Below are 24,296 nucleotides of genomic sequence, written 5' to 3'. Positions count from 1 at the left end.
TCAAATAAATAAATAAAATCTTAAAAAAAAAAAAATCAACCGAAGGAAGAGATTTGTAGAGTAGCATCTGAGAAGCTTCCATTAGGGGTGCATTACTATGCTGGTATCAGTGTATGACAATATCCATGGGCTACTGCCAAACAGGGAAGGGCACTTGAGCTTCGGTGTCTTGAGTTTTATCAGTCCTTTATTTTGCAGGCATGTCTGATTGACTGGCTGTCCACATGACTGGATTCAGTATCTAGGTCAATGGATACCACATAACCCAAAACCCCTACCCACCCTAAATCACATTTTTTTCCCTAAACAAAGACACCGCTATCAGGTATGACAGGGAATAGCTCCACAAAGCCCATGGCAAAAGGCCAGACCTCCTTTTGGCCTACGCAAGCATTTAATTCAAGGCTCAAGGACAGATTTACAAATTTAAAAAAATAAAAACAAAACCCTGAAACCAAACACTTAGTTGGAAATTCTTAACATTCATTCATTGACTTTTAAGAAAAGGAAAGCAAAGTAGAAAACAGTTTTAGTGCCCAGTATCAACATGACCCAGCTCTAAGTTTGATGTGAAAGTAAATCCAAGTGCAGTGTTATGAAAATCAATTTACCTATATAAAAAACAAAACCAAAGTAAGTGAATAAGTTTATAAATTTGTAAAGAAAATTACAGGTAAACTTATGAAAAGTTTTAGATGTCGATAGAATTATATGACCATTATTTTGCTCTCATTCTATGAATAATAAATACATGTGTTCTTTAGGATGAACTGTTTACATTAATCACCATAATTATAGCAAAATAAGTGATCTGTTATTAAAATATCAATTTTTTCTTCGAAATGCTGTAAAATAAGGGATATATTCAAAATTAATTATTTTCACAAAATCTAACTTATGTAATGCTTCACAAGAGCCAATATTCAAAGAAGAATATAAGAATCCGTTTATTCACTATGGAAAAACAGAAGTCTTTAGGTGAAAGCCAAAGAAGATGAGGAAAATGGGTGGTTATTTAGTTAAAACTTTACTTCCCAACCTTGATTTTAATTTGTCATACTTTTCAGGTTTCATATCGTTCCTGATAACTGTTACTTTGGTAACTGCACTCTTTAGAAACCTAGTTTTTAAAACCCCTATAGCTTCCAATATAACATATATTGACTTCGTGAACTTTAAAACTGTAGAAGTGACATATTGGGTGTTATACATTAAAAAAATTCTAAAATTTGTGCCAATCGTGACAATGTCTTTCATTAGTGCAGCTCTTTTAAACATTCAAACACATTTCACATATCTTATCTCATTGTGAAATGGATTATCTAGCTATTACTGCCTTATTTGATATCTCTGAAATATATAGTCCAAAAAGGAAATGCTCATCATGTTAACAATATTCTGGCACCAGAACCCATGCCTCCTGACTTTTAGTCTAAATTTCTTTTCAACAGAATATATAGTTTTTCTTACATGAAATAGGGGATAGCTCATTGTTAGTTCAAGTACCTCTTCCTCAGAAAAGCCTTCACTGATATTATTGATCAGGTTTTAAAAACTAAAACAAAACAAATATTTATATGTATTTATTGCACCATATACTTTCTTTTCTTTGAAGTTACTACAGGTATAATTTTATTTGTCTTCTGATTCTGTGATTAATGTCTGTTTCCCACAATGAGTAGTAAGCGCTTTAAGCATGTAGCACTTGGGCAGTCACAAGATTCTAATCTTAGAGAAGAAACTTAGGCTTAATTGTGGAATCCTGGTCATACAAGTATCCAAAGCCTGGGTTTTACATTTTTACTTTAACCTAGTATATTTTCTTAAACACAACAGAGACTCCATACAGATTTTCAACTAAATTAATTAAATATGACTATGTGTCAGTAACTACTTCCCATATTTTCCTACATAAATTATTTCCCATATCATATATTTTTTGCAAGGAAAAAAAATCTCCCAAAAATACCTAAGAGGGAAGTAGAGGAATTATCCTTATTACATGTACATTTAGTAAATTATAATATTTTTTCAACAGTGTTCAGAATTCTCATCACAAAATTTATTTTTTATCCTCCTCAACAGAGAAACTAGGTTGATACACATGATAGAGATGTTTTAACTCAATTATAGTATTACAGGACAAAGTTTTAGGAATAAACCAGAAGCTTCAGCATTTCTAATTCTGACAGTAACTTGGAAAATGCAAGTCTCTATTCCAAGGGACTTCAGGATTAGGGAAGAGGACATTTATGTGTAAGTGGCCAGCTCTTATATCAGCTCCTTTGAGCTTCAGCTCAAGTATATAAATGGTCTTTGTTTGCATTTTAATGTTCTCACCAGTAACTGCTACAAATACTAGCACTTCACAAGTAGTGCAGCCAGTGAAGGCAGAGACTCAGCAACTGTTCCAGGTGAGATGCAAAAGAGTAGTGCTTTCACAATTACCGCCTTTAATCCTCCATAAAAATGCTTCGTGTCCTGACAGATTAAGAATATGATGCACCTCTCCTTGAGTCAAGTTTCAGTAATGAATATTTTTACAGAGAAAGGGAAACACTGTAACTTCCTTCTTATAGAAGTCTCAATATTTTCAATATTCTTGAAAGACGTGGTACTTTTTCCACCCAGTTCCTGGTAGGACATCTTGTTCTTTGGCCCTGTCTGAGTCCCTTCATAATTTCAGCTCCCTGTGACATTTAAAGGCAAGCTAGCTAGCTAGCTTGCATTCATTCATTCATTCATTCATTCATTTATTTATTTATAGATTCAGTCCTGGCCCCCTGTTACTCATTGTCCAGCCATCCATTCGTAGAGCAGCACTCTTAGAACTGCTCTTTTGTCCTGATCTTCAAATCCCTGTTTTGCTAGTTGTCTTCAATCCCACCTTTTAGGAATGGGGCTCAGTCTTGCTTTAAGTAGCTCCTCTCCCGAGAGCCAGCATTTGCTCAGTGGTTCTCATTAGCTCTATTCCCTACGTTTTGTTCCTACCTAGTCACTCCCGGGTCAAGTCTGCTGGCCAGTTAACCTAGCCTGCAGAACCAAGCCTTGAGTTCTCAACAGGGCATATAAGACCCTTTATGAAGGAGTCTCACTTGTGTCTCTCCAGCCTTGTTTTTAAATTTCCTTGCTTTGGTTTTTATAACAAACTTGTTTAGCTTCCTACTGCACCAGACCCCTTCTTACCTCTGAGCTTGGCTAACTTTACATTGCTCTAACAGATCCAGATTAGATGCTCTCTCCCAGAAGTCCTTCCCAGTTTATGTGGCTTTCCATTGTGTCCTCACTGCACTCTGTGCCTTACTTATTAGCCTATTACAGCACATTGTGATGCGATATGGTGACTGATATCTCCTCTGTTAGACTGTTACCTCCCTGAAGGAAAGAACTGAGTGTGACCTGGTGATCACGTCATTCCCAATGTCTAGCTATTCTTTGGTAGCCAGTCAAAACTTCATTAAAGAATAAAAAAGAATGATTAAAAGAGTACCAGTAGTTAGTTTCTTAAGAGCAACGATTGTTGTCATAGACTCCTCTTTAAGGTCAACCACAGAGCTTTTCACAACACTGACAGTACTAGTAATAATAACAACAACATTATCAACAACTATTAATAAGAGCAGTTGCTGAAATTACCTGAACAGCTGTTGTGTACCAGTCTCTGTGCTCAGTGCCTTGAATAGCCTACAGTTCATCAGTGTTTATTGAACTGACAAACATTGCTGTATGGCAGTCCTCATGGTATATAAATTAATAGTACTCTGGATTAACAGCCAAATAACACATCCCTTTGCATGATTTTAAATTATTTCTATAGAGAACTGAAAAAATTCTCACCATGGTGCCTACAAAATGGCAAAACCGTAGATAAAGAAAATATTTAGTGAGCTTGATTCACTAGAGGCTAATCCTACTCAGGATTAAGGAATAATCCTCATCTAATTGGAGATCTTTGCTAGCCAGGTTAAACTATATTATTGAAAGTTGTTACTGCAATTTTGAACAAGGACATTTTTAGTCACAGTCCAAGGTAAAAGTCATTGAATACTTTAATAGCTTTTGCCTACTTGTATTTTTTGAAGATGATATGGCTTCACTGTCACTTAATATGGCACAACTTTCACCATTACTGAGGTTCTCTTATGCCACTACATTTTGGGCTACTGAATGTATATATAATATCACTAAACTACAGATTTTAAAAACCTACTCACAATTCCATCATTCTAAGATTTGTCTAACATAATTTTTCGATAATTTCCCTGTTTTGTCAATACATATTTCAAATAATGCAATTCATGATATGTAAAATTTTAAATTTTACTATTTTAGACTTGTGTATATATCATAATCATGTCCTATTCTTTCATACATTCTCCTTTTAATTAACCTTTTAAATATTATATTTCTTTGGGATGATATACTATTTGCTATACCACTACCATATTACCAGATAATTTGGGTTGCTTGCCAAATTTTCTCCTACTGGCAAGAAAGCTGTGATGAATATCATTGCTTATTGTATTTTATTTTAAGATTATTTATTTATTTATTTGACAGAGAGAGAGAGAGATCACAAATAGAGACACGGGGGCGGGGGGAAGCAAGCTCCCTGCTGAGCAGAGAGCCCGATGCTGGGCTCAATCCCAGGACCCTGAGATCATGACCTGAGCTGAAGGCAGAGGCTTAACACACTGAGCCACCCAGGTGCCCTGAATATCATTGCTTATTTTAGATTTACTTTATTATTTCAGGATAAATTACCATGCAGGGGATTACTAATCTGGAAACTATGCACACTTTCCTTTTTACTGTAAGATATACTAATGCTGTAGTTTAAACTACATTTGCTACTGATACAAATTACAACTTCTTTAAAATAGTCATTTAAATAAACATAATATAATGCTCTGAAACCTTAAAGTCTCACGAGAAGCACGTAAAGAAAAATGAACAAAATAGCCAAGAACCTCCCCCATCAAAGTTAAATGCAGAGAAGATAGAGTTAGAAATAAAAACATTGTTCATTTAAAAAAAAAAAAAGATTTATTTATTTTTTATTTGAGACAGAGAAAGAGAGAGTTTTGGGGAAGGGCAGAGAGAGAGACAGAATCTCAAGCAGACGACCCACTGAATGTGGAGCCTGACATGGGGCTTGATCCCAAAACCCTGAGATCATGACCTGAGACCAAGAATCTGATGCTTAAGTGACTGAGCCACACTTGTGCCCCAAAATATAGTTCATTTAATAAATATGTATTGAATACTGCCAATAGGACAAGTACTGATAATTACGTTTAATCCTAAGAGTACTTTCTTATATCAGGAAAGATATTTTTCAATTATATAGTCAAAGTGCTTATTAGAAAAGCTATATTTCACTTTTGGCTGTGGTTCAGGACATCTTTCTTAACACCACTAATAGTCCCCTACCCCACCATCACCAGCACTGATTTTTGAGGAATTTTTGAGGTAGACTGTCACATAATTTGCAAATAATGACTACTTTGGCCTCTATTTTATATATTTCTACATGTTTTATATATTTCCACATGCAAAAGATAAACAGATGATTCAAGAAATTCTGAAGAGCTGGCTGAAGAGCTGTTTAAATAACTTCACATACTCCACAAAGCACAATGATAATCACAATATTGTTAACTGAAAGTTTAAAAAGGGAATGGAAAAAAATAAAGTCTCATTTTTGCTTTACAGAAATATAAGAGGTTGGTGCGCCTGTGTGGCTCAGTGGGTTAAAACCTCTGCCTTCAGCTCAGGTCGTGATCTCAGGGTCCTGGGATTGAGCCCAGCATCGGGCTCTCTGCTTGGTGGGGAGCCTGCTTCCCTTCCTCTCTCTCTGCCTGCCTCTCTGCCTACTTGTGATCTCTCTCTGTCAAATAAATAAATAAAATCTTTAAAAATATATATATACATGAGGTCAAAGTGGCACAGTCACAAATGCCAAATATAAAAGAAAAAAATTGGAGAAGTGCTATTTTTAAAACTTTTAAAATAAGGGAAAATCTACTTTGTATGTACAGTATAAATCTTGTAATAAACTGCTTATTAATCTTGCATTAAGGTAAAAGTGCTATGAACAATAAATTGTGAATGTGAGCACTTTCTTTGTAAAAATCTCAGTATAAAGCTATAGATTATGACAAAAATGGAATAAAATTATTTTGGTACTGAAAAGACTTAGATTACTCATAATTGTAGAATAGAAAGATTGATATTGCTTGGAGTGAGGGTTTTTCAAATTAGCTCACAATTAATATACTTTCAGAAAGCACTTTTGCATGACTATATGGAATTTGTCTATTCATATTATAAATTTATATCAAACTGTACATGATAAAACATAGTTTAGTCTCCCATATATGCACTGGAAGCAAAGATATATATGTATTTTTTTACTTTCTTCCATTGAAATATAGTTGACACACAATATTACATTAGTTTCAGGTGAGCAACATAGTGATTTTTTAGTATTTTATTTAAATTCCAGTTAGTAAACATACAGTGTAATATTAGTTTCACGTGTAGAATTTAGTAATTCAGCACTCAGATACAATACCTGGTGCTCTTCATGTAAGTGCCCTTCTTAATTTCCATCACCTATTTAACCCATCCCCCCACCCACTTCTCCTCTGCTAACCTATCAGTTTGTTCTCTGTAGTTAAGAGTCTTATTCATGGGTGTCCTCTCTTTCCCCCCCCTCATGTTCATTTGTTTTGTTTCTTAAATTCCCCATGTAAGTGAAATCGTATGGTATTTGTCTTTCTCTGACTGGCTTATTTTGCTTAGCATAGTACTGTCTAGCTCCATCCACACTGTTGCAGAAAGATTTCATTCTTTTTTATGGCTGAGTAATATTCCATATATAATATATACCATATTTTCTTTTTTTTTTAAAGATTTTATTTATTTATTTGACAGACAGAGATCACACACAGGCAGAGAGGCAGGCAGAGAAAGAGGGGGGAAGCAGGCTCCCCGCTGAGCAGAGAGCCCGATGCAAGGCTCGATCCCAGGACCCTGGGATCATGACCTGAGCTGAAGGCAGAGGTTTTAACCCACTGAGCCATTCAGGTGCCCCTATACCATATTTTATTTATCCATCTGTCAGTTGATGGCCACTTGGGCTGTTTCTATAATTTGGCTATTGTTGATAATGCTGCTATGAACACTGGGGTCTGTGTATCCCTTCAAATTTGTATTTTTGCATCTTCAGGTAAATGCCTGGTAATGCAATTGCTGGATCATAGGGTAATTCTATTTTTAACATTTTGAGGAACCTCTATGCTGTTTTCCAGTGTGGCTGCACCATTTGCATTTATGCTGTCCTCACCACAAATGTAGCTACCATCTGTCACCATACAATGCTAACACAATACCATTGACTCCATTTCCTATGTTGTACTTTCATCCTTGTGACTTATTCATTCTGTAATAGGACATCTGTACCTCCCACTCCCCTTCACTCATTTTGCCCATTCCCCTACCCCTCCTCTCTGTCAAACATGCATTTGTTCTCTGTATTTATGGGTCTATTTGTAAGCATATATTAAATGTTCTATTCCATATTATTAATAAAAATAGTTTTACTGAATCCAAAACAAGTATCCAAAATATATGCTTAAACTGTTTGAAGTTACCTAAAAATAAGGTGACTAGTGAGAAGATTGGAAACATAGATGACTGTGAATCCATTCTTCTGAATACTTAGACACTTGCCCCAACAGTCAGGAAATATCAGTAAAGAATTTAAATATTTCAAGAAGTAAATCTTAAGCCATAGAGACTACAAATATTTTGAAAATCAATTAATATTGACATTAAAATTCAATATTACACATAATTCCAGTTGTTTCCTAAAGTGTTTACTTACCTAAAATATTTGAAAGTCTGTGATTTTGTACTACAAGGAAATTTAATTAATACTCTGCTTTCAGTGTCTTGGCGATTGTTCCCTTTGGTCTAATGTGAATTTAGCCCCAATTACAACATACTATTAATATCAGTTAATACTTTCAGGCAGTACAGAATCAAACTATGACTCAGAGTAATTTTAGATTACCCCCTGTTGTGTAATTTCTCCAAGTATTTCTTTTTAAAATACTTTTTGGATTCTCTGACAACCAAATACATATATATTTTTAAGATTAAATTATTTGAGAGAGAGAAAGAACGAGAGTGCATGAATGGGGGGATGTGCAGAGGGAGAAAATCTTCAAACAGTCTCCCCGCTGAGCACAGAGCATGACCCAGACCAGCTTGATCCCAGGACCTATGAGATTATGACCTGAGCTGAAACCAACAGTCAGATGCTTAACTGACTGAGCCACCCATGCACCCCCATGTGACAATAGAATATTTTAAATTATTTCATTGAAAAAGGTGATAGGAACAACAACAACGATCACAAACCATTCCATTCCTTTCCCTTAAAAATATAAATTAGAGCCATTTTCTGTGATCTTTACTCACCTAAAAGTTATTTTTAAAAAATAATTTCAAACAACATGGGAATTTGAGTTAATGAATATAATGAGTAATTCCAAATGCCAAGTCATCTTGGGACAAAAAAAGCTACCATTTCCGGAGCTTACTATATATACCTATGGTGGAATTTGTTAGCCATTATACAGATAAGGCAAATAAGCTCAGAGATATATTTTTTTTTGGATTTTACTTATTTATTTATTATTATTATTTTTTATAAACATATAATGTATTTTTATCCCCAGGGGTACAGGTCTGTGAATCGCCAGGTTTACACATTTCACAGCACTCACCATAGCATAGACCCTCCCCAATGTCCATAACCCCACCCTCCTCTCCCGACCTCCATCCCCCCAGCAACCCTCAGTTTGTTTTGTGAAGCTCAGAGATATTTTTAAGAATATTTATTGTCTGCTACATTCATGGCATGGCACAATCCACCAGTAAATACAGGAGTAGTTCCAGTCCTTGTCTGGAGCCTATGACAAATGGGATCTGACTCCAAGTCTCTCTCTAATGTCTAAAAGTTTGAGCATTATCCCATGCTGATGGAAACAAGGAAATAAACGTATGAAACAAGAATGAATGACATCATTAGGTTAAGAGCTTGGAGAAAATTCTTCCAATTGTAAATAGCAAATCTATTCTTTAGAGTCACAAAAACAGCACAAAGTTTATATAAACCACAATAAACTCTTCTGAAATTCTACAAATATTGTTGTTTCCTTTCATATATCTAGCCCCATGCAGACCTATGTAACAGGAGACTGCACAGGAATAGAGATTGGAGATAGCCTGCTGCTGCTTTACGAACAGCCACAGAAATCTGGAAGGTACACGAATATTTGGTATTTGACAGGGAAAGACCCACAAAGCCAGGAGTGCCTGGCAAGTTCAAACACAGCAGGAAGACAAGGGTGGCTGGCACTGAGTAAGAATGAGCAGACAAAGAAAGAGGGGCTGAGACCAGAGAGGTCAAGCAAAATGCAGTGATTACGGAGCCTTGTGGGCGACTGAAAGAACCTTAGCTTTCTGCCCCAACTTTTTTTTTTTTTAAAGGTTTTTTTTTTTTTTTTTTATTTGACAGACAGAGATCACAAGTAGGCAGAGAGGCAGGCAGAGAGAGAGAGGAGAAAGCAGGCTCCCCGCCGAGCAGAGAGCCCAGGACCCTGGGATCATGACCCGAGCCGAAGGCAGAGGCTTTAACCCACGGAGCCACGCAGGCGCCCCTGCCCCAACTTTTTATTTGTCTATTGACAAATAAAATGTTGTATACTTAAGGTATACAACTTGACAATTTGTTATAAGTGTACATTGTTATATAAGTTATAAGTATACATTGTGAAATGATTACCACAATCAAACTAATAGACCTACCATGCCTTACATAGTTACCTATTTTTCTTTTTTTTTTATGGTGAGAACAGCTGAGATCTACTTTAGCAAATTTCAGGTAAGCGATGCATTATTATGAGCTACAATTACTATGCTGGATATTAGGTCTCCAGGACTTATAACTGAAAGTTTTAATCTTTGTGCAATGTCTCCTCATTTCCCCACCCCGTGAATCTCATTCTCTCTCTCTGTCTCTCATAAAATATCTTCTTTTATGAAACAAAACCACCATCTTGCAGATGAAATTGGGTCATACCCTGTACTTACTAGGCTTGGTTAATGAGACATTGTACTTTCAATGGAAGTTAAGCTAGTATTAATAAGAGCAGAATCTGGACAGATCTGTTTCTACGGAAATAAAAGGAACTATGATTTTTCAGTAGGTAGTCATAAGTGAAGATGGTCATGTTTAAGAACACATAGTTTTGTGATGAATAAACATGAAGAGACAAGAACTTAAGAAACAAAAGGACCAAGTGCTTTCTGTGTTGGTTTGCTTTCTTTTGTTGTGTGTGTGTGTGTTTCTTGGTAAACAATGAAATGCTTTCGTTAAGAGCCTTAAGCCTTGCTCTTCTCTAATTGGGAGGACACTTGACTGTACTTCCGTGAATGCTGTTCCATGAAAGCTCTGCCTTTTAACACTGTCATTTCTAGCTTTACTGTAAAGCACTGGCCTGTGTTCCCCTTAATAGAAAGAACTGGTCAGGTTCCAAGTGAAACCTGTCCTCATGCACGTGTCTGCAGATGCTAAAAGAACTCCAGGTGTGCACACAGTTTATCTTCCTAGCTTCAATTTCAGGAAGAATAGTTACTACTGCATTCTTTCCCATATCACAAAATATTGTGTGCTGAAACACACCCTATACAAGTTTGACTAATACTGCTTTCTTTTACACCTATTTTACACCCTATCTATTTTAAAATAGCTAAACAGTCAATGCTTTTATCTTATAGTCCAAGAGAACTTTGTGTCTTCATTTGAACAATCAGCTCTTCCTGTTGTCAGCTTAGTCACAACAGCAGCTCCTGTGATACACACAGTATAAGCTCTGTAGGGAACACTCTTAAGAAATCACCTCTGTAGAGGAAGGACAAAGCTTCTGTTGTATCACTTCTTTATTCTTCTGTTCCTTGGCATTTTGTTTTAATTTTCATTTCCTCGCTTTACATGGTTTACATTCCCCAAAGATTATGAAGCTGCATGGAAGGCTTAACCTTCTCATGTGAATATACTCAGGATTTTATCTATAGGATAGGAGAGAAATATATATATATATACATATATATAAAATTAAATATGTGTTATATTACAATATGTGCTGCTTATTATATTTCCATTTAGAAGCATATCCAGGTGAACTCACTTCAAATAAATGAGTGTCTGCAAAGCTCATTGTGTAAATTGAATCTCTGAAGAGGACACTTGTTCCCAAAAAGAATTATGCTACGACTAACATTCTAAAGAAAGGTTCCTAAAATTATCTGATGATGTTACCTTTTACTTATATCTAGATTTTCAGAATTTAAGTAAAAACATACATACAGATTTTAAGTAAATCATACTCATGGAAATCTTGGGGAAAGGAATAACAAACTACCAGAATAAAATATTTTCAGTAATGTCATATTGGTTGACTACTGTTGTATAAACACAATAGTAGCTCTGTCTTCATTAGATAATTCTTATATTGAGATCCTTATTCATTAGCTTGAGCATTATGAAGCCCATGTGAACCAATCCCTGCTTTGAACAAGTTTATAATCTAGTTAAGGAGTGCACTACCATGAGAAATAGAGAAGATAGAAATTTAAAACATGCTAATTGAATGTAGAGAATAAATATAAAAAATCGCTAGAAAGAGATTTGGGGTTGAAGAATAGTTAGAGAGGTTGGGACATGTGGAAGACATTGAGGAAGGGAGCTTTAGATAAGCAGAGGCTTGCAATGAAGCCCCAAATATTAAAACCACAGTGAAATGAGTGTTGGGTGGGTAAGGGTTGAGAAGAGGAAGAGGTTTTTAATTTGTGAGGAGAATCTGTAGTGAAGAAAAGTAGAGAATCAAGTTACATGAGTAAAAGTGAGATCAAAGAGTGGGTGATCTTAAAATATACTTGAAGGAATAGTTGATAAGGAGCAAACTATGAAACTAATGATGAGTATATTAAAAGAAAATTTGAAAGGCAGGCATGCACAAGAGAGACCGGCAGAGAACAATTTTAGGCAAGTAGAACAGGTATAGGGAAATGGCATTAATCTGAGGTAAAGTTAGTCTAGTCTATTTAGGTATAAAGGGATAACTTAGGGGGCCAGCAGTTATTAATAAAGGAAAACAGAATTTGTGGATGCTTTCCCACATAGTTCAGTGACCCATGGGGAACCTCTGTGTGAGGCACTTTGAAAGCTAGAATGTAAGTTCCAAGAAGCCAGGGACTAGCTGTTTTGTTTACTACCACATGGCCAGTGCCTAAAACAGCATCTCACAGTAGGAGCCCAATAAATATTTCTTGCATATTTACTATTTTAAAATATAATTTAAAGCCTACCACCTTTCATTTGAACTTTCCCCTACTGTTTTAGGTAGCAAAGCTTAGTGGGAAAAAACACAGATTTTAGAATCAAGTAGACCTGCGTTCACCTACTGACTACTACTACTTACAAACCTTATAACTCAGACTAACTACTTAACTTTTCTGATTCTGTTTTTTCATTTGTGAAATAGAGAATTCTGTGCGTCTTGCAGAGTTATTATCAGGTTTAGAGATTATGGATGTAAAGTCCCTACGTACATTCAGGGACACATTAGTTACCTAATCCATAGTAGCTATTAATTAAGAGCAGGTATCATTCAATCATGCTTTCTTGTTTATTTCCAATCTATATCATTTGTCATTTTGCACTACAGTTAATATGTCTATCATCTCTCCCTCAATATACCAACTTTTTAGTATAACAAATACTAATTTCTTTAATGTGCCTAAGAAATTTTTCTCTAAAAATTCAGCATAAGCTTTTTCTCAGTCAAGGTTTCTTGAACTATTCAACTGGACTTCAGTACTTTCTCTTCATGTCCATGTTGTACCTTTTACTACTACATCTTGAAAGTACTTAAGTTCATGTGTGTCTTCACTCCTGGAATATGAATTCCATAAAGACAGGGGTGCTACCTTCTGTTCATACATCCCCAGTGCCTAGTAAACTACCCTTGGCATTATACGAAAGAGGAGATGAGTATGAAAATTATCAAGTAAGGTGATACAAAATCCATCAAGTAAGTGGAGATTAAAAAGAATGCAATGCCTATCAGAAGATATTCTCAACAGTAATTATTATTAGAAAGATGGCAAGGACCAGTGGAAAAAAACTAAATTCAGTTAGAGTTTAGGAACTCTGTCCTATAGAGTTTTGATTAAGGAATCCAAGGTAACATCAGAGGTTAGAGAAGCAGACCTTACTCATATTTTTCATATACCTGTTTTGATATTAATAATAGTGGCTACTATATTCTACTTGAGAGCTGGTCTATGTTCATTCCTGATTCCAGGAACCAGTGATCACAAGATGTCATTTTGTCAATCCAGAACACTCCCAGTGTGCAGAGCAGAAAAGCTGGTGAAAATGATTATTACACTCAAAGAAACCAGTCTTTCCTGAGATTGGCCATCTAGTTAGACAGATAGGAAGGATGGAAAGGATATACCCAGAGTCCATTTCACATCACATTCTCAGATAAATTTATCACTTTGTTGATATGACTATGATATCAGGGTATAAAGCCGGGATGTTGGAATTTGGCCAAAATGGAGAAAACAAAATCCTTCAAATGTCATTTGGTGTCTTATAGAATAAACAAATGACTGCATTTTGTTTTCATTTCAACTATTTGCTGTGGGCTGAGCCACAATGAGTGGCTATATATAAAGAGAGAGAGAGAGATTTTATTTTTACTGCTTGAATCTAAATTTATTTATCTACTTAAATTGAATGGGAGATATCTAATTAAGCATTGCAGAGCATTTATAGAATTCAAAAATGTATTCATGTGTTTGAACAAAAGCATCGATTTTTCCTGGAAAGTATGATGCTCTTGTGCATATTATATCAAATCCCAATCTTGTTTTCCAATAAAGGAAACAGAGTACTTTGTCTATTAAAAATTATATGAAATCTATATTTTTCAAGTATAGCCTCTGGTAGATAGGAAATTCTGTATAAGTAGGACAATATTTCATTATTTATTGATTCACATCTACCCAAAAAGAGAGTACATTATTTTCTTTTTAAATGGATGGTATTGGTAAAATGTGGTTATTTTAATATGCTAATGCCAACATAAAACTTATATTTTTTTCACCAGTTTTTCAGATCAGTTTACAATATTGAGGAAGAAAATATCTTTCCCTATTACACCATATTCACTTTTCAACATTACATTAAACTTACTTTGTAAGTTCATTATATAACTTATTTAATACCCTGCTTGTTTGTGTTGTCTGAGAACCTAATGGCATTAAAAGGCACACTTAGCAAAATGTAATACTAGTTTTACTTGTGACCTTTTTAAAAAATAATATAAATCAGGTATATAAATGCCTGACTGAAGAAAACAATGACATATACTTGTAAAATCAAAATGATGGTTTCATATTAACTCAAATTTCTATCAGTAGACCCCAAACAAAATGATCACTACTACTTCTAAAAAAAAATGCTTTAACTGTCAAGTGGAATCATAGGGATCTCATAAAGATGAGCAAATCAAAGATAGAATAGTGCTAGCGCGCCTGGAAGTGGCTAAGCTCCCAAGTAAATCATCCCTATTAGTTCCTATTCATGATTTCAATTACGCTTTTTTATCTGTTCGTAACATGCAGCATTTTCTTACCCTCACATTTCTAGGCATTTTAGCTTCTGCTGACATAAATGCATTCCTCAAATAGAATGTTACAGCAATCTTCTGCTAGACATTTAAGCCCATTTGTGCGTTTATTTTTTAAGATGCTTTTTTGAAACTTCTAACTGTGAGAGGTCTGGGAAGGTGGTGTGAGAATGAATGAGAACTTGTTTTCTAAAGCGACACCGTAGACACTTGATCTACCGTTAAAAAAAAAAAAAAATCACAGCCTCCTACCTTGAAAACAAACATTTCCCGGCGAAGAATAGCTAGAGTGTTAAAGTTCCCATCGCAGATGTTGGGTTTGGCTCCAGGATAGGAAGGTCTGCCAGTGGGAGGCCGAGGAGGTTTGGGCCTGTCATTCTTGCGTGGGTCGGCTGGAGGAACGGAGCGGTGTGGGGGCACTGTCGGTAGAGGTCTTGTCGGTGGAGGAATCTTGTCAGGTGGACCTTTGAAAATATGAGGAAAGCACTTGGCTCACTTAATACTAGAACAGTGCTGGACAGTCTGCTGCTGAAGACAATCACTCACGAGGGGAGGGCACAGACTAAGTGAGCTAAGAAGTGTTTAAGCTTGTATGTTTTCTGAAAAAACAAACCATCGTACCCGACAAACCACTGCCAAATCTTAGAAAGTCCTTATCATGCTAAGTTCTGAATCCAAGTCACTGAACTTTCTTTGTTAATTTTTAATGGCATTTTTTATAGCTTCGCAAGAGTCCTTATTGGAAGAGCTGCTTTCAAATCTTTTTTGGAAGTAGGTGGTGTATAAATAATACATAAATGAAGATGAATACTGGAACCATGCATGTAAGCTCCACCAAAGTTAATCCTAGATTTTCACAATGATTCTATGCAAATAGTTTTAAAAGATAAACATTAATGGATCAAAGTTTATTCTACCCTGTGTCTCCAACTGTATTTATAACCTTTTCCTGACTTTCATTATTTTCTTCTAATGACATGTTTTGACAAATTGCTAGATGAGTATTTCATTTGAATACTGAATCTAAAATACCTATTGATTAAAATGCCACTAGTAAAATATTAATGTGAAGAAGTATTTCTAAAAAGAGGTTTCTAAATTAAGCCAAAGTTTACACATATAATTTGGTACAGATGTAAAGCATCATTCCTCAAGGGATTTGTGTTTTTAAAAAGAAATAGAGAGCTGTTCGCACTTAATATTTAGATATGGAAAGAATATTCTTTTGCAGACCTTCAGTCTAGACTACTAATTCATGAGGTCATGAGAAAGAGCCTTCCTAACCTCAGTTAACCACTTAGGAGGAATTCCTGATGGTACAAATTAGCCTATAGGCTAGCGCGTTCGACACATGTGCTACTTAGTTTTGACTCTGAAACATTTCCCTTTTCTCAGTATCCCCCAAATAAAGAGAAGCACAAAAGTTGACATTTTTATTTCTCCAAATCCTATTTTAACAGCCGAACGTGCTAACCGATTGCGCTACAGAGACCGGGCTACCAAATCCTATTTTAACCCTGAGAGAACGGTTACCACTGAGATATTGAAATTGAAAAACTAATGAATGCAAAACAAATTAGTGAACTTAAACTATTCTATTTAAAAATGCAAATGACACCTTCTGGATACTGAATATTAACATACAGATAACACACATCTGCTTTTGTTTTGTAAAATGAAAGCATCATTTCATTAATTTAGTAAAGCATACTCTCTATATGTAAATTACAAATGTCAAGTTCTTAACAATTATGTGTGAAATGAATGTCTTTATAAAGGTCAATGATTCTTTTGAGGAAGTTAGGATTATAGTAAATATGTAGAATAGTCTTTCTCCCTTTGGTCTTCATTTGTATTCACTGACTGAACCCCATAAATAAAAATGATCTTAGTATATTAGAAATTTATTTTGAATTATGTGTAAGTAAACTTTGCCATTTGTTAACTTCCACTCCCATGTTTGTTAACTTTCACTGAGTCAATAATTACATGCTTTTGAGGTCATTTTATTATAGCCATTACACAAGAGTATTCTCTGCAACCTCCAAAGAGATTGATCTACTATTTAACAATAAGTATCATAAACTGAGGGTAAATCTGTCAGTTTTTATCACAATCTCAGTATTTTTTAAGAAAATCTTATATTTCTCACTGTTTTTATTGGTTATATTCATTTATTACATTTTTAACCTGAATTGTAAATAGTAAAGTTTATCAGATCTTTGCTGTAATTGCAGGTTTCAATTAAATTCAATAAGAAAAATCTGTCAGTGTGTAGATTTACTATAATCTGTATATTAAGATATTTGGACCATTGCCAACAAAACTTGATTGATATAAGACTTCTGCCAATAGGCCAGACTATTTTTTTCTTATTTTGGTATTTATCTCTCTCATATACTTAGAGCATCCATCTCAAAGAAGAAAGCACCGCAGGAATTCTGGACTTCACTGTAGGGTTAACCAAAGAGAAACAGTGGAAACCTACCATAAATTTTCTGGATGCCTTGCAAATCATCATTAGGTAGTTTGAAGTTGTCAGTTTCCATGTACTGGTAAAATGGGGCCATGATGGCAGTGGGGTCATTGGAATGCTCCAATCCCAGAGCATGTCCCAGTTCGTGAACTGCTACAAGAAATAAGTCATTTCCTGTGAAAATGAGAAGAAAAGATGCTATTGTAACTAATACCCAAGTACAGAATTGGAAAGGACAATTTGGTGTTATCAAAATTTCACCCAAGAAAAATAGGAGGAACTCTTTATTTCAAAGATCAGTCTGATTTTATCATTGGAGTTTCCTACTGGCAAAATTCAATACGCTATTTTTGAAAAGGCCGGGTGGGAGGGGGGAGGTGATGTTAATGTAGTCACAGAAATTTAGAACTTGAATGGAAGAACAAAGACTAAAAGTTTCAGAAAGAGCAGCAGCATCAGAGATTGCAACTACTACTGTTGAAATATCCTTCCAATTGTAAAGCATGTAATATACTTTCAAATATCTTTACATTGCACATAATGCTAACAATAAGTCCGTAAAAAATACACAGGGTGGATACAATCCCTACTTTTACACAGGTGAGTAAATTAAGGCATAGAGATGATATCTCTTGTCAAGAACAACAAATCTTTAAATTTACAGAGGTGTGACTAGAACTCAAGTTTATTTTAACTTTTCATATTAGCCTAGAATATAGGAATACAGAAATATAAAAGTTATAGGCTGGCAGTCATAATAACTAGGATTCTAGTCTTGGCTTTGTGAATACAAATTCTAATCAATTCATATGCAATCTGAACAAAGTATATTTATTTAGAATGGCTGTTTCTCATGGGAAAAAAAAAAAAATCTCTCCCACCTGTGGTAAACTTGCACAGTGAAATTTATTTAGTGCAGACCCTCAGAGAAACTTTGTGCAGTCACAGCCCTACAGATGACCCCTACATGTTGCCCCCTTCTGGATCATCATAATTAAATCCATGAGCAAAAGAGCCAGTGCTGCATGTATATTTGTTTATTCTAAAAATTTAGTTAAACTATGTGAGCACCCAACAGTTGGGACTATTATATTTTTAAGGGATATGTTCCTTAGTGGAAAGTTTAAAACGATTGAACATAAAATGTAAAGTTTTGCATAGATGAATTGCAAATGATTTCAATGAACTTCCTGAGTGTCATTTTTAGGAAAACTCTCTTCCAAACATTTTTATAATGCACTGTGATAATTCCCTTAAGAGTTTTGTTTGTTTACACAAAAACCAAGTACATAACAAACATTTTTTTCTTACTCTGGAGTAGTCTTCCATAGAAAAATGGATGAAACCGTAGGGCTGATTCATCACATGACCTTAGCATACTGAAAATGAGCCATTCAAAACACTTCAGGGGCCCACCTGACTCTCAAAGAATAACTGATTAAATGCTGGTGTGAAACAAATTGGAAGGGTTTAAAAAAAATGGAAGTTAACATTTCCAGTCTCAAAGAGCTTATCTTCTCCTCTTATAAAGTTACTTAAATGTGCAAATCAAGACACAGAAAGAAAAATAGTATGTATTAGGTTTAATTAAAAAATATTAACTAGACTTATTAAAAGTTTACTAACTTTGCTCTGGACATTTAGAACATTTTACCTGCATTTTCTCATTTAATTCTTACAATTATCCTTGAATCAGTTACTATTATTATGTCCATTTTTAAAATGAGAAGACAAGACTTGGAGACATTAAATGCAATTTGCAAATTTATGTAGCAAGGTGCAGATGAAATTCAAACTTCTCTATCTGATTAGAGATCCTTTGAATTGCTACAGTAAATCACACAGCTACTAAAGCATTAGCATGCACAACAGACTAGATAATGTAGCCATGCAAAAACAATCTCATTCATTCACTCATCCATTCATTCCACTACTTTTACTGCATGCCTACTCTGAGTTAGGCATTGATCTAGGCTTTGGCGATATAGTAGTGAATAAAACATACAAAAAATCTCTGCCCTTATAGCATTTACATTTTAAAGGGTATTGGAAAAAAATCAAGATAGAAAAGTAGAAAATACAGAATGTTACACAGTGATAAACTGAGGGTTTTAGAGGGGAGGGGGTGGGGGGATTGGTGAGCCTAGTGGCGGGTATTTTGGAGGGCACGTATTGCATGGAGCACTGGATATGGTACATAAACAATGAATTTTGGAACACTGAAAAAGTAAAATAAAAAAAAATGATAAGGAGAAATAGGCAGAGAAAAGATTAAGTGAGAGACAAAAACATGTATAGAATTTTTAAATAATGGTTTGGGCTTCTAGTCTGACTGTGGTGGGAATTTTAAGTTTTTGAGTAGAGGAGGGACATAATCTGACTTACATTTCAAACAAGACCACTCTTGTGATTGCTCTCGAGAATCAAGTACAGTGGACACAGGAAGCAGCATGATTCAATCTCTGAAGTGAGTGCAATAATTCAGGCAAAAATGCTGGTCACCTGGACCAAAGTGGAAGTAATGGAGGTAGACAGAAGTGTAACATTCTTGATATTTTTTGAAAGAAGAATCACAGGGTTTCTTAAAGGACAAGATGCAAGGTGCGAGCAAAGAAAAACATCAAAGACAGCACAACATTTTCTGGCCCTATACCTAGAAGAATGAAATTACCATTCACTGAGATGGAGAAAAACATAGAATGAAAGAGTTTTTGTTGCTTTTTGCGTTGGTAGGGGTGAGAGGTATGTAACAAAATCAGGAGTTCCTTTTTTTGAGTGTTAAGTTCTGAATGCTTTAATTTGCTTAATGAAACAGGAAGATTCATCAACTGAGAGAGTAATAGAAAGGAAAAAGAGAGAAGAATGTATGAAATATTTGAATAGGTCAGTTGTAAGGAGTGGACTAGGGAAATATCCTGTAATTGTCAGGCAATATTCATGACCATGAATTTAAAGTGAGGTTGGGTTCATTATGCACTCTGTCTTCCTGCTTCAGCCTTATTTGGCAGTGTGTATGAAGATATCAAAGTGGCAGTATTGATTTCACCAGACTTTTGGTATCTTTAGGTAACCATGAAAAGCAGAGGAAAAGACAAAGGAGCTGTGGATATATGTAAGGGAGTAATTTTTGACTTTGCCATGGTATTTGTGTCATGTAAGGAAGGACTAGCATGGGATGATGAAGGACTGTGACAAGCTAAAATGATAATATAATTTAAGATGACCCTTAAATTCTGAAGTGGTCAAAGGTTTTTTTGTTTTTGTTTTTGTTTGTTTTTGTGTTTTTAGTCACAGTATTAGCAGGAATGAGCTAGAAAAATATTCAGTGATAGTCCTAGTAGATATCTGAAATTGAGATTTGTAAGAGCAATGTCAAGGGTATACCCACGGAAGTGAGTCTCTGAGTTGGGATGGAATATGAAATTAGAGAGGAGATTCAATATCTAAGAGCCCAGAACACGGCAAAATTATCTACATCAACACTGAGATCAGAGAGAATTAAAACAAGGATAGTGTTGAGAGTAGGATTGAACTAGGAGATAAAATCATCAAAGAGTAATGAAAATGACTTGAGAATTAGTGGATGATAATAGCAAGGAGAGACAGTGGATGGAAGAGTTTGACAAAATCACAGTCAAAACTTTAAGTTTTTATGGATCTTGAATCCATAATCTTGAAGTAGCATTAAAAAGAAATAAGGTGGGACATATACCATGACTGCAGCCTTTGCAGTAGAAGGAATATGAAAGAGAAAATGGAAGGAGTGAAAGAGAAAGAGTATAAGCAATGGAAAGACCAGTGTTAGTTACAAAAAAGAACTTAAAGGGAATATTTTCAAAATAAGTTGATTATTAAGGGGATTTTGCTAATGACTGACTTGAAACGTCTCTAATGTAAACAGTTTCAGAAACTAGAGAAGGGAAGGAAACGGAGGGAGAGATAGCAGTGTAGAAGTCCTATGCGAATTAGAGTCCCAGGGGAGAGAGGTGTCTTCTGTGTTTCCTATGGTGATAAACAGGAATGGAGGTAAGGGTCCTAATCAAATTAGACCTCAGATTCCAATATATCAAATATAAGGATTATTATTACTTGAGTATGTTTAAAAGAATTTAAGAACATGACTTAAGACAGGGAATGAAATTAAAGAGGATACAGGGGAAGAATGTACAGTGGTTGCAAGGACAATTTCCTATAATTGTCTTTGCTTCAGTTTTTGTTGCTTTTCCAATGTCTATAAGATAATTTCACATTCCTCATCAAGATAACCCAAACCCTTCATACATAAGTCCTTGTCCTTCCTTTCCAACATTATCTCATCCCCCCTTTATTTTCCTCTTTCCAGTCATAGAATATGCTTGTTCTTGTCCTTTAGATCTCTGCATTAACTGTCTTCTTTCTGGAACCCCCTCTCCACCCATGCCCCGAAATTGGAAGCACATCAAGCAGACCTGATGTGACTGCTCAAATGTTACCTTCTCTATGAGGTCATTTTCCCAAGGGGTGTTGTTCCAGCAGGCTCTCTGCTTTACGTTCCCACAGACCCTTGAGCATCTCCCTATCACAGCAATTGCATTGTTTTGTCATCATCTTTTTTGGTAAATCTTCCCAACATATTTTGAATTCTTTAAAGACTGAAATTGTGCATCATTTATGTTATGTCTCCAGTTCAAAGACATTGCCTGGCACATAGTAGATGACTAATCTTTAAATAAGTTGAATGAATGGATCAGTTTCCAGGGACTGGAGGACTAATTTGAATCTGGATAGTAAAGAATAGAATGCTATTTTCATCTAAATGTGGCTCAGAACTTTTTTCTTTATTTCTCTAGCTTTACTGAGGTATAACTGAAAAATAAAATTATAAGGTATTTCAAGAATACATCATGGTGATTTGTTATATGTACATATTTTGAAAGGATTCCTCTGCATTGAGTTAATTAATATATGACTTTACATATTTAACTAAACTTTTTTCTTTCTAGGTGGGAACATTTGACTTTTATCAAACTTCAGTCATCTAAGAATGTTATCAACTATAATCACCATGGTTATACATTAGATCCTCAGACCTTACTCATCTTCTGACTAAAAGTTTATACCCTTTTACCTACCCCTCACCACCACCCCCCAATTCTCTTTTGTGACAATCATGCCAAGAATTAGAATGGAAAGAGAATGAGATAAGAGTAGACTGAGGAGGCCACTAATCTTACATAGTTCAGACAATGGAACTAAAGTACCCAACATCATTGCTGAATGAATGTCAGCAAATACTCGTGCTCACAGCTGAAGACAAGAGGACAGGGTCTAGAGAAAATTGCTAGGGAATGCCAAACAGGCTTGATTTTATTAACTACTAGGGATAAGGAATTAAAGTGACTGGAGGGAGTAAGGATGGGAGGGGATGGATGGTAAAAAAGTCAGGCGGTAGAAAATCAAAAGACACAGAAGTTCAGGCTTACCGAAAACAGGAAATTGTTTTTTAAGGATGCCAATTTGAGTGAAAACCAATGAAACGCGACTATTGGAGACCATCTAGCCTGCATGTTACTAGGAAGCAGAAGGAAGCAGTTACTTATGAAGAGATGCGGGAATTATTAGTGTTTGCAAGTATGTAAAACAAGAAGACTTCCAAGGATTGTGTGTCAGAGGGTAATCTCAGGTGAGAGCGGGTGGAGAAGGAAAGGAGCTGCGGGAATTTTTAGACACCACACGTTTAACACCAACTCGCAGTGAACACCTTTGTGAGTTCAAATCAAGAGACACCATTGTTAAGATACACACCTGATGCTGATGAGACTTAGCAACTGCAAATGACATGGAAGTGGCAGAAGGACAGGTGTATGTTTGGCCTCTGGCCACGCTCACACCCAGAAAATATGGGTAAAGTTTGGCTGAAATGTATTATCAGTGGGCAGAAAATGAAAGAAACTTTTCACCAGGAGCATACCTAATGCCAAAACAAAGATCTAGCAAGCAGTCAAAGGACCAACAAAAACCAAGGCAATTGAACCAAGAACAGGAGTTGGCACTTTGGTTTACTGGGAATAGCTACAGTGACAACCCAGTTCATCAAGAGAGCGCTGATTCAGAAAATACCTTTAGACACTCTTGGCCATCTTGTGGCAAAATGGATACAATTTCTTAGCCAGAAAGTCACAATGTAGCCTTACAGGGATTATGTTTTGTTTTTATTCTTCAAAAGGAAAAAAAAATCCAGCGTTTACAACATTCCTCCTTGTAGAGCATGTCCCCTTCCCCAGAATAAAGTACCCTGAACCTTGTTCCAGAATAATTATGTAGGAACTCATCCTCTCACTCTCTGGCAGATAAATATTGCTTTTTGTCACACATCAACCCTGCTAACTTTGTTGAATTATTAAAAGCACTTCAAATCTCTCACAGGGAAATAGTGTTTTAGTCACAATTTCTTTCTTTTCTTTTTTCTTTCCTTAGTGAGAGAAATACAAAAAACCAAAAAGGAAAACAAAGTAGTAACAGCAGCAGAAGTTATTTCATTTCATGTATCTGTTCTCTTCAGATCAATCAAATTTTTCTTAGGCACCATTTCCAAGGGTGGAGTCACTCCTTGTCTAAGGAAGAAGAAAATTAATAGGATCAGGATGTGAACCTATGACCTGTTCAGTACGCCATAGCACTTTTAATCAGAAAAACTGGCCAAGAGCTCCAAGTAATTACCATTCTTCAGATGATTGGCAATAATATAATTAAACCTTACTTGCAGCTTCACAATAGTTTAAAAGGGTAAGTTGTTAAATAAAGTACCACCCTGTGATTTGAATTCCACTAGGAACAAAAGTTGTTGGCATATGATGAGGTTTAGAGAATTAAAATGCACCAGACCTCTTTCCTAATGATGAAAATAATAACTGCTTCTGTAACTTATCATTAATTCACATTATTTGAGATTCTTAATTGTCGTATGCCTTGATCTTATCACCATGCAGGCAACAAAGGATAAATCAGCCTCCTGATTCTCAATACAGAAATAGTACTTGCTCCTTTTGTAAGATTTTGAGTTT

At 35.4% G+C, this 24,296-nt stretch overlaps 1 protein-coding gene across 2 annotated transcripts in view; it reads right to left on the bottom strand.

Annotated features, from left to right (window-relative positions):
- Nucleotides 1-24,296, bottom strand: part of MMP16 (matrix metallopeptidase 16) — a 290,552-nt gene that overhangs the window by 66,379 nt on the left and 199,877 nt on the right. For both annotated transcript variants that reach the window (XM_032869084.1, XM_032869083.1), the window contains exons 5-6: nucleotides 17,266-17,427; nucleotides 15,030-15,241 (exon numbers count right to left, since the gene is read on the bottom strand). In XM_032869084.1, the coding sequence (XP_032724975.1) occupies nucleotides 15,030-15,241; nucleotides 17,266-17,427 (374 nt within the window). The remainder of the gene's footprint in view (nucleotides 1-15,029; nucleotides 15,242-17,265; nucleotides 17,428-24,296) is intronic.

The sequence above is a fragment of the Lontra canadensis genome, unplaced genomic scaffold (genome assembly GCF_010015895.1).
Source record: "Lontra canadensis isolate GAN:19392208 unplaced genomic scaffold, GSC_riverotter_1.0 scaffold37, whole genome shotgun sequence".
NCBI classification, from domain to species: Eukaryota; Metazoa; Chordata; class Mammalia; order Carnivora; family Mustelidae; genus Lontra; species Lontra canadensis.
Note: the sequence above shows the minus strand (reverse complement) of the source record. Positions and strands in the feature narration are given on the sequence as shown.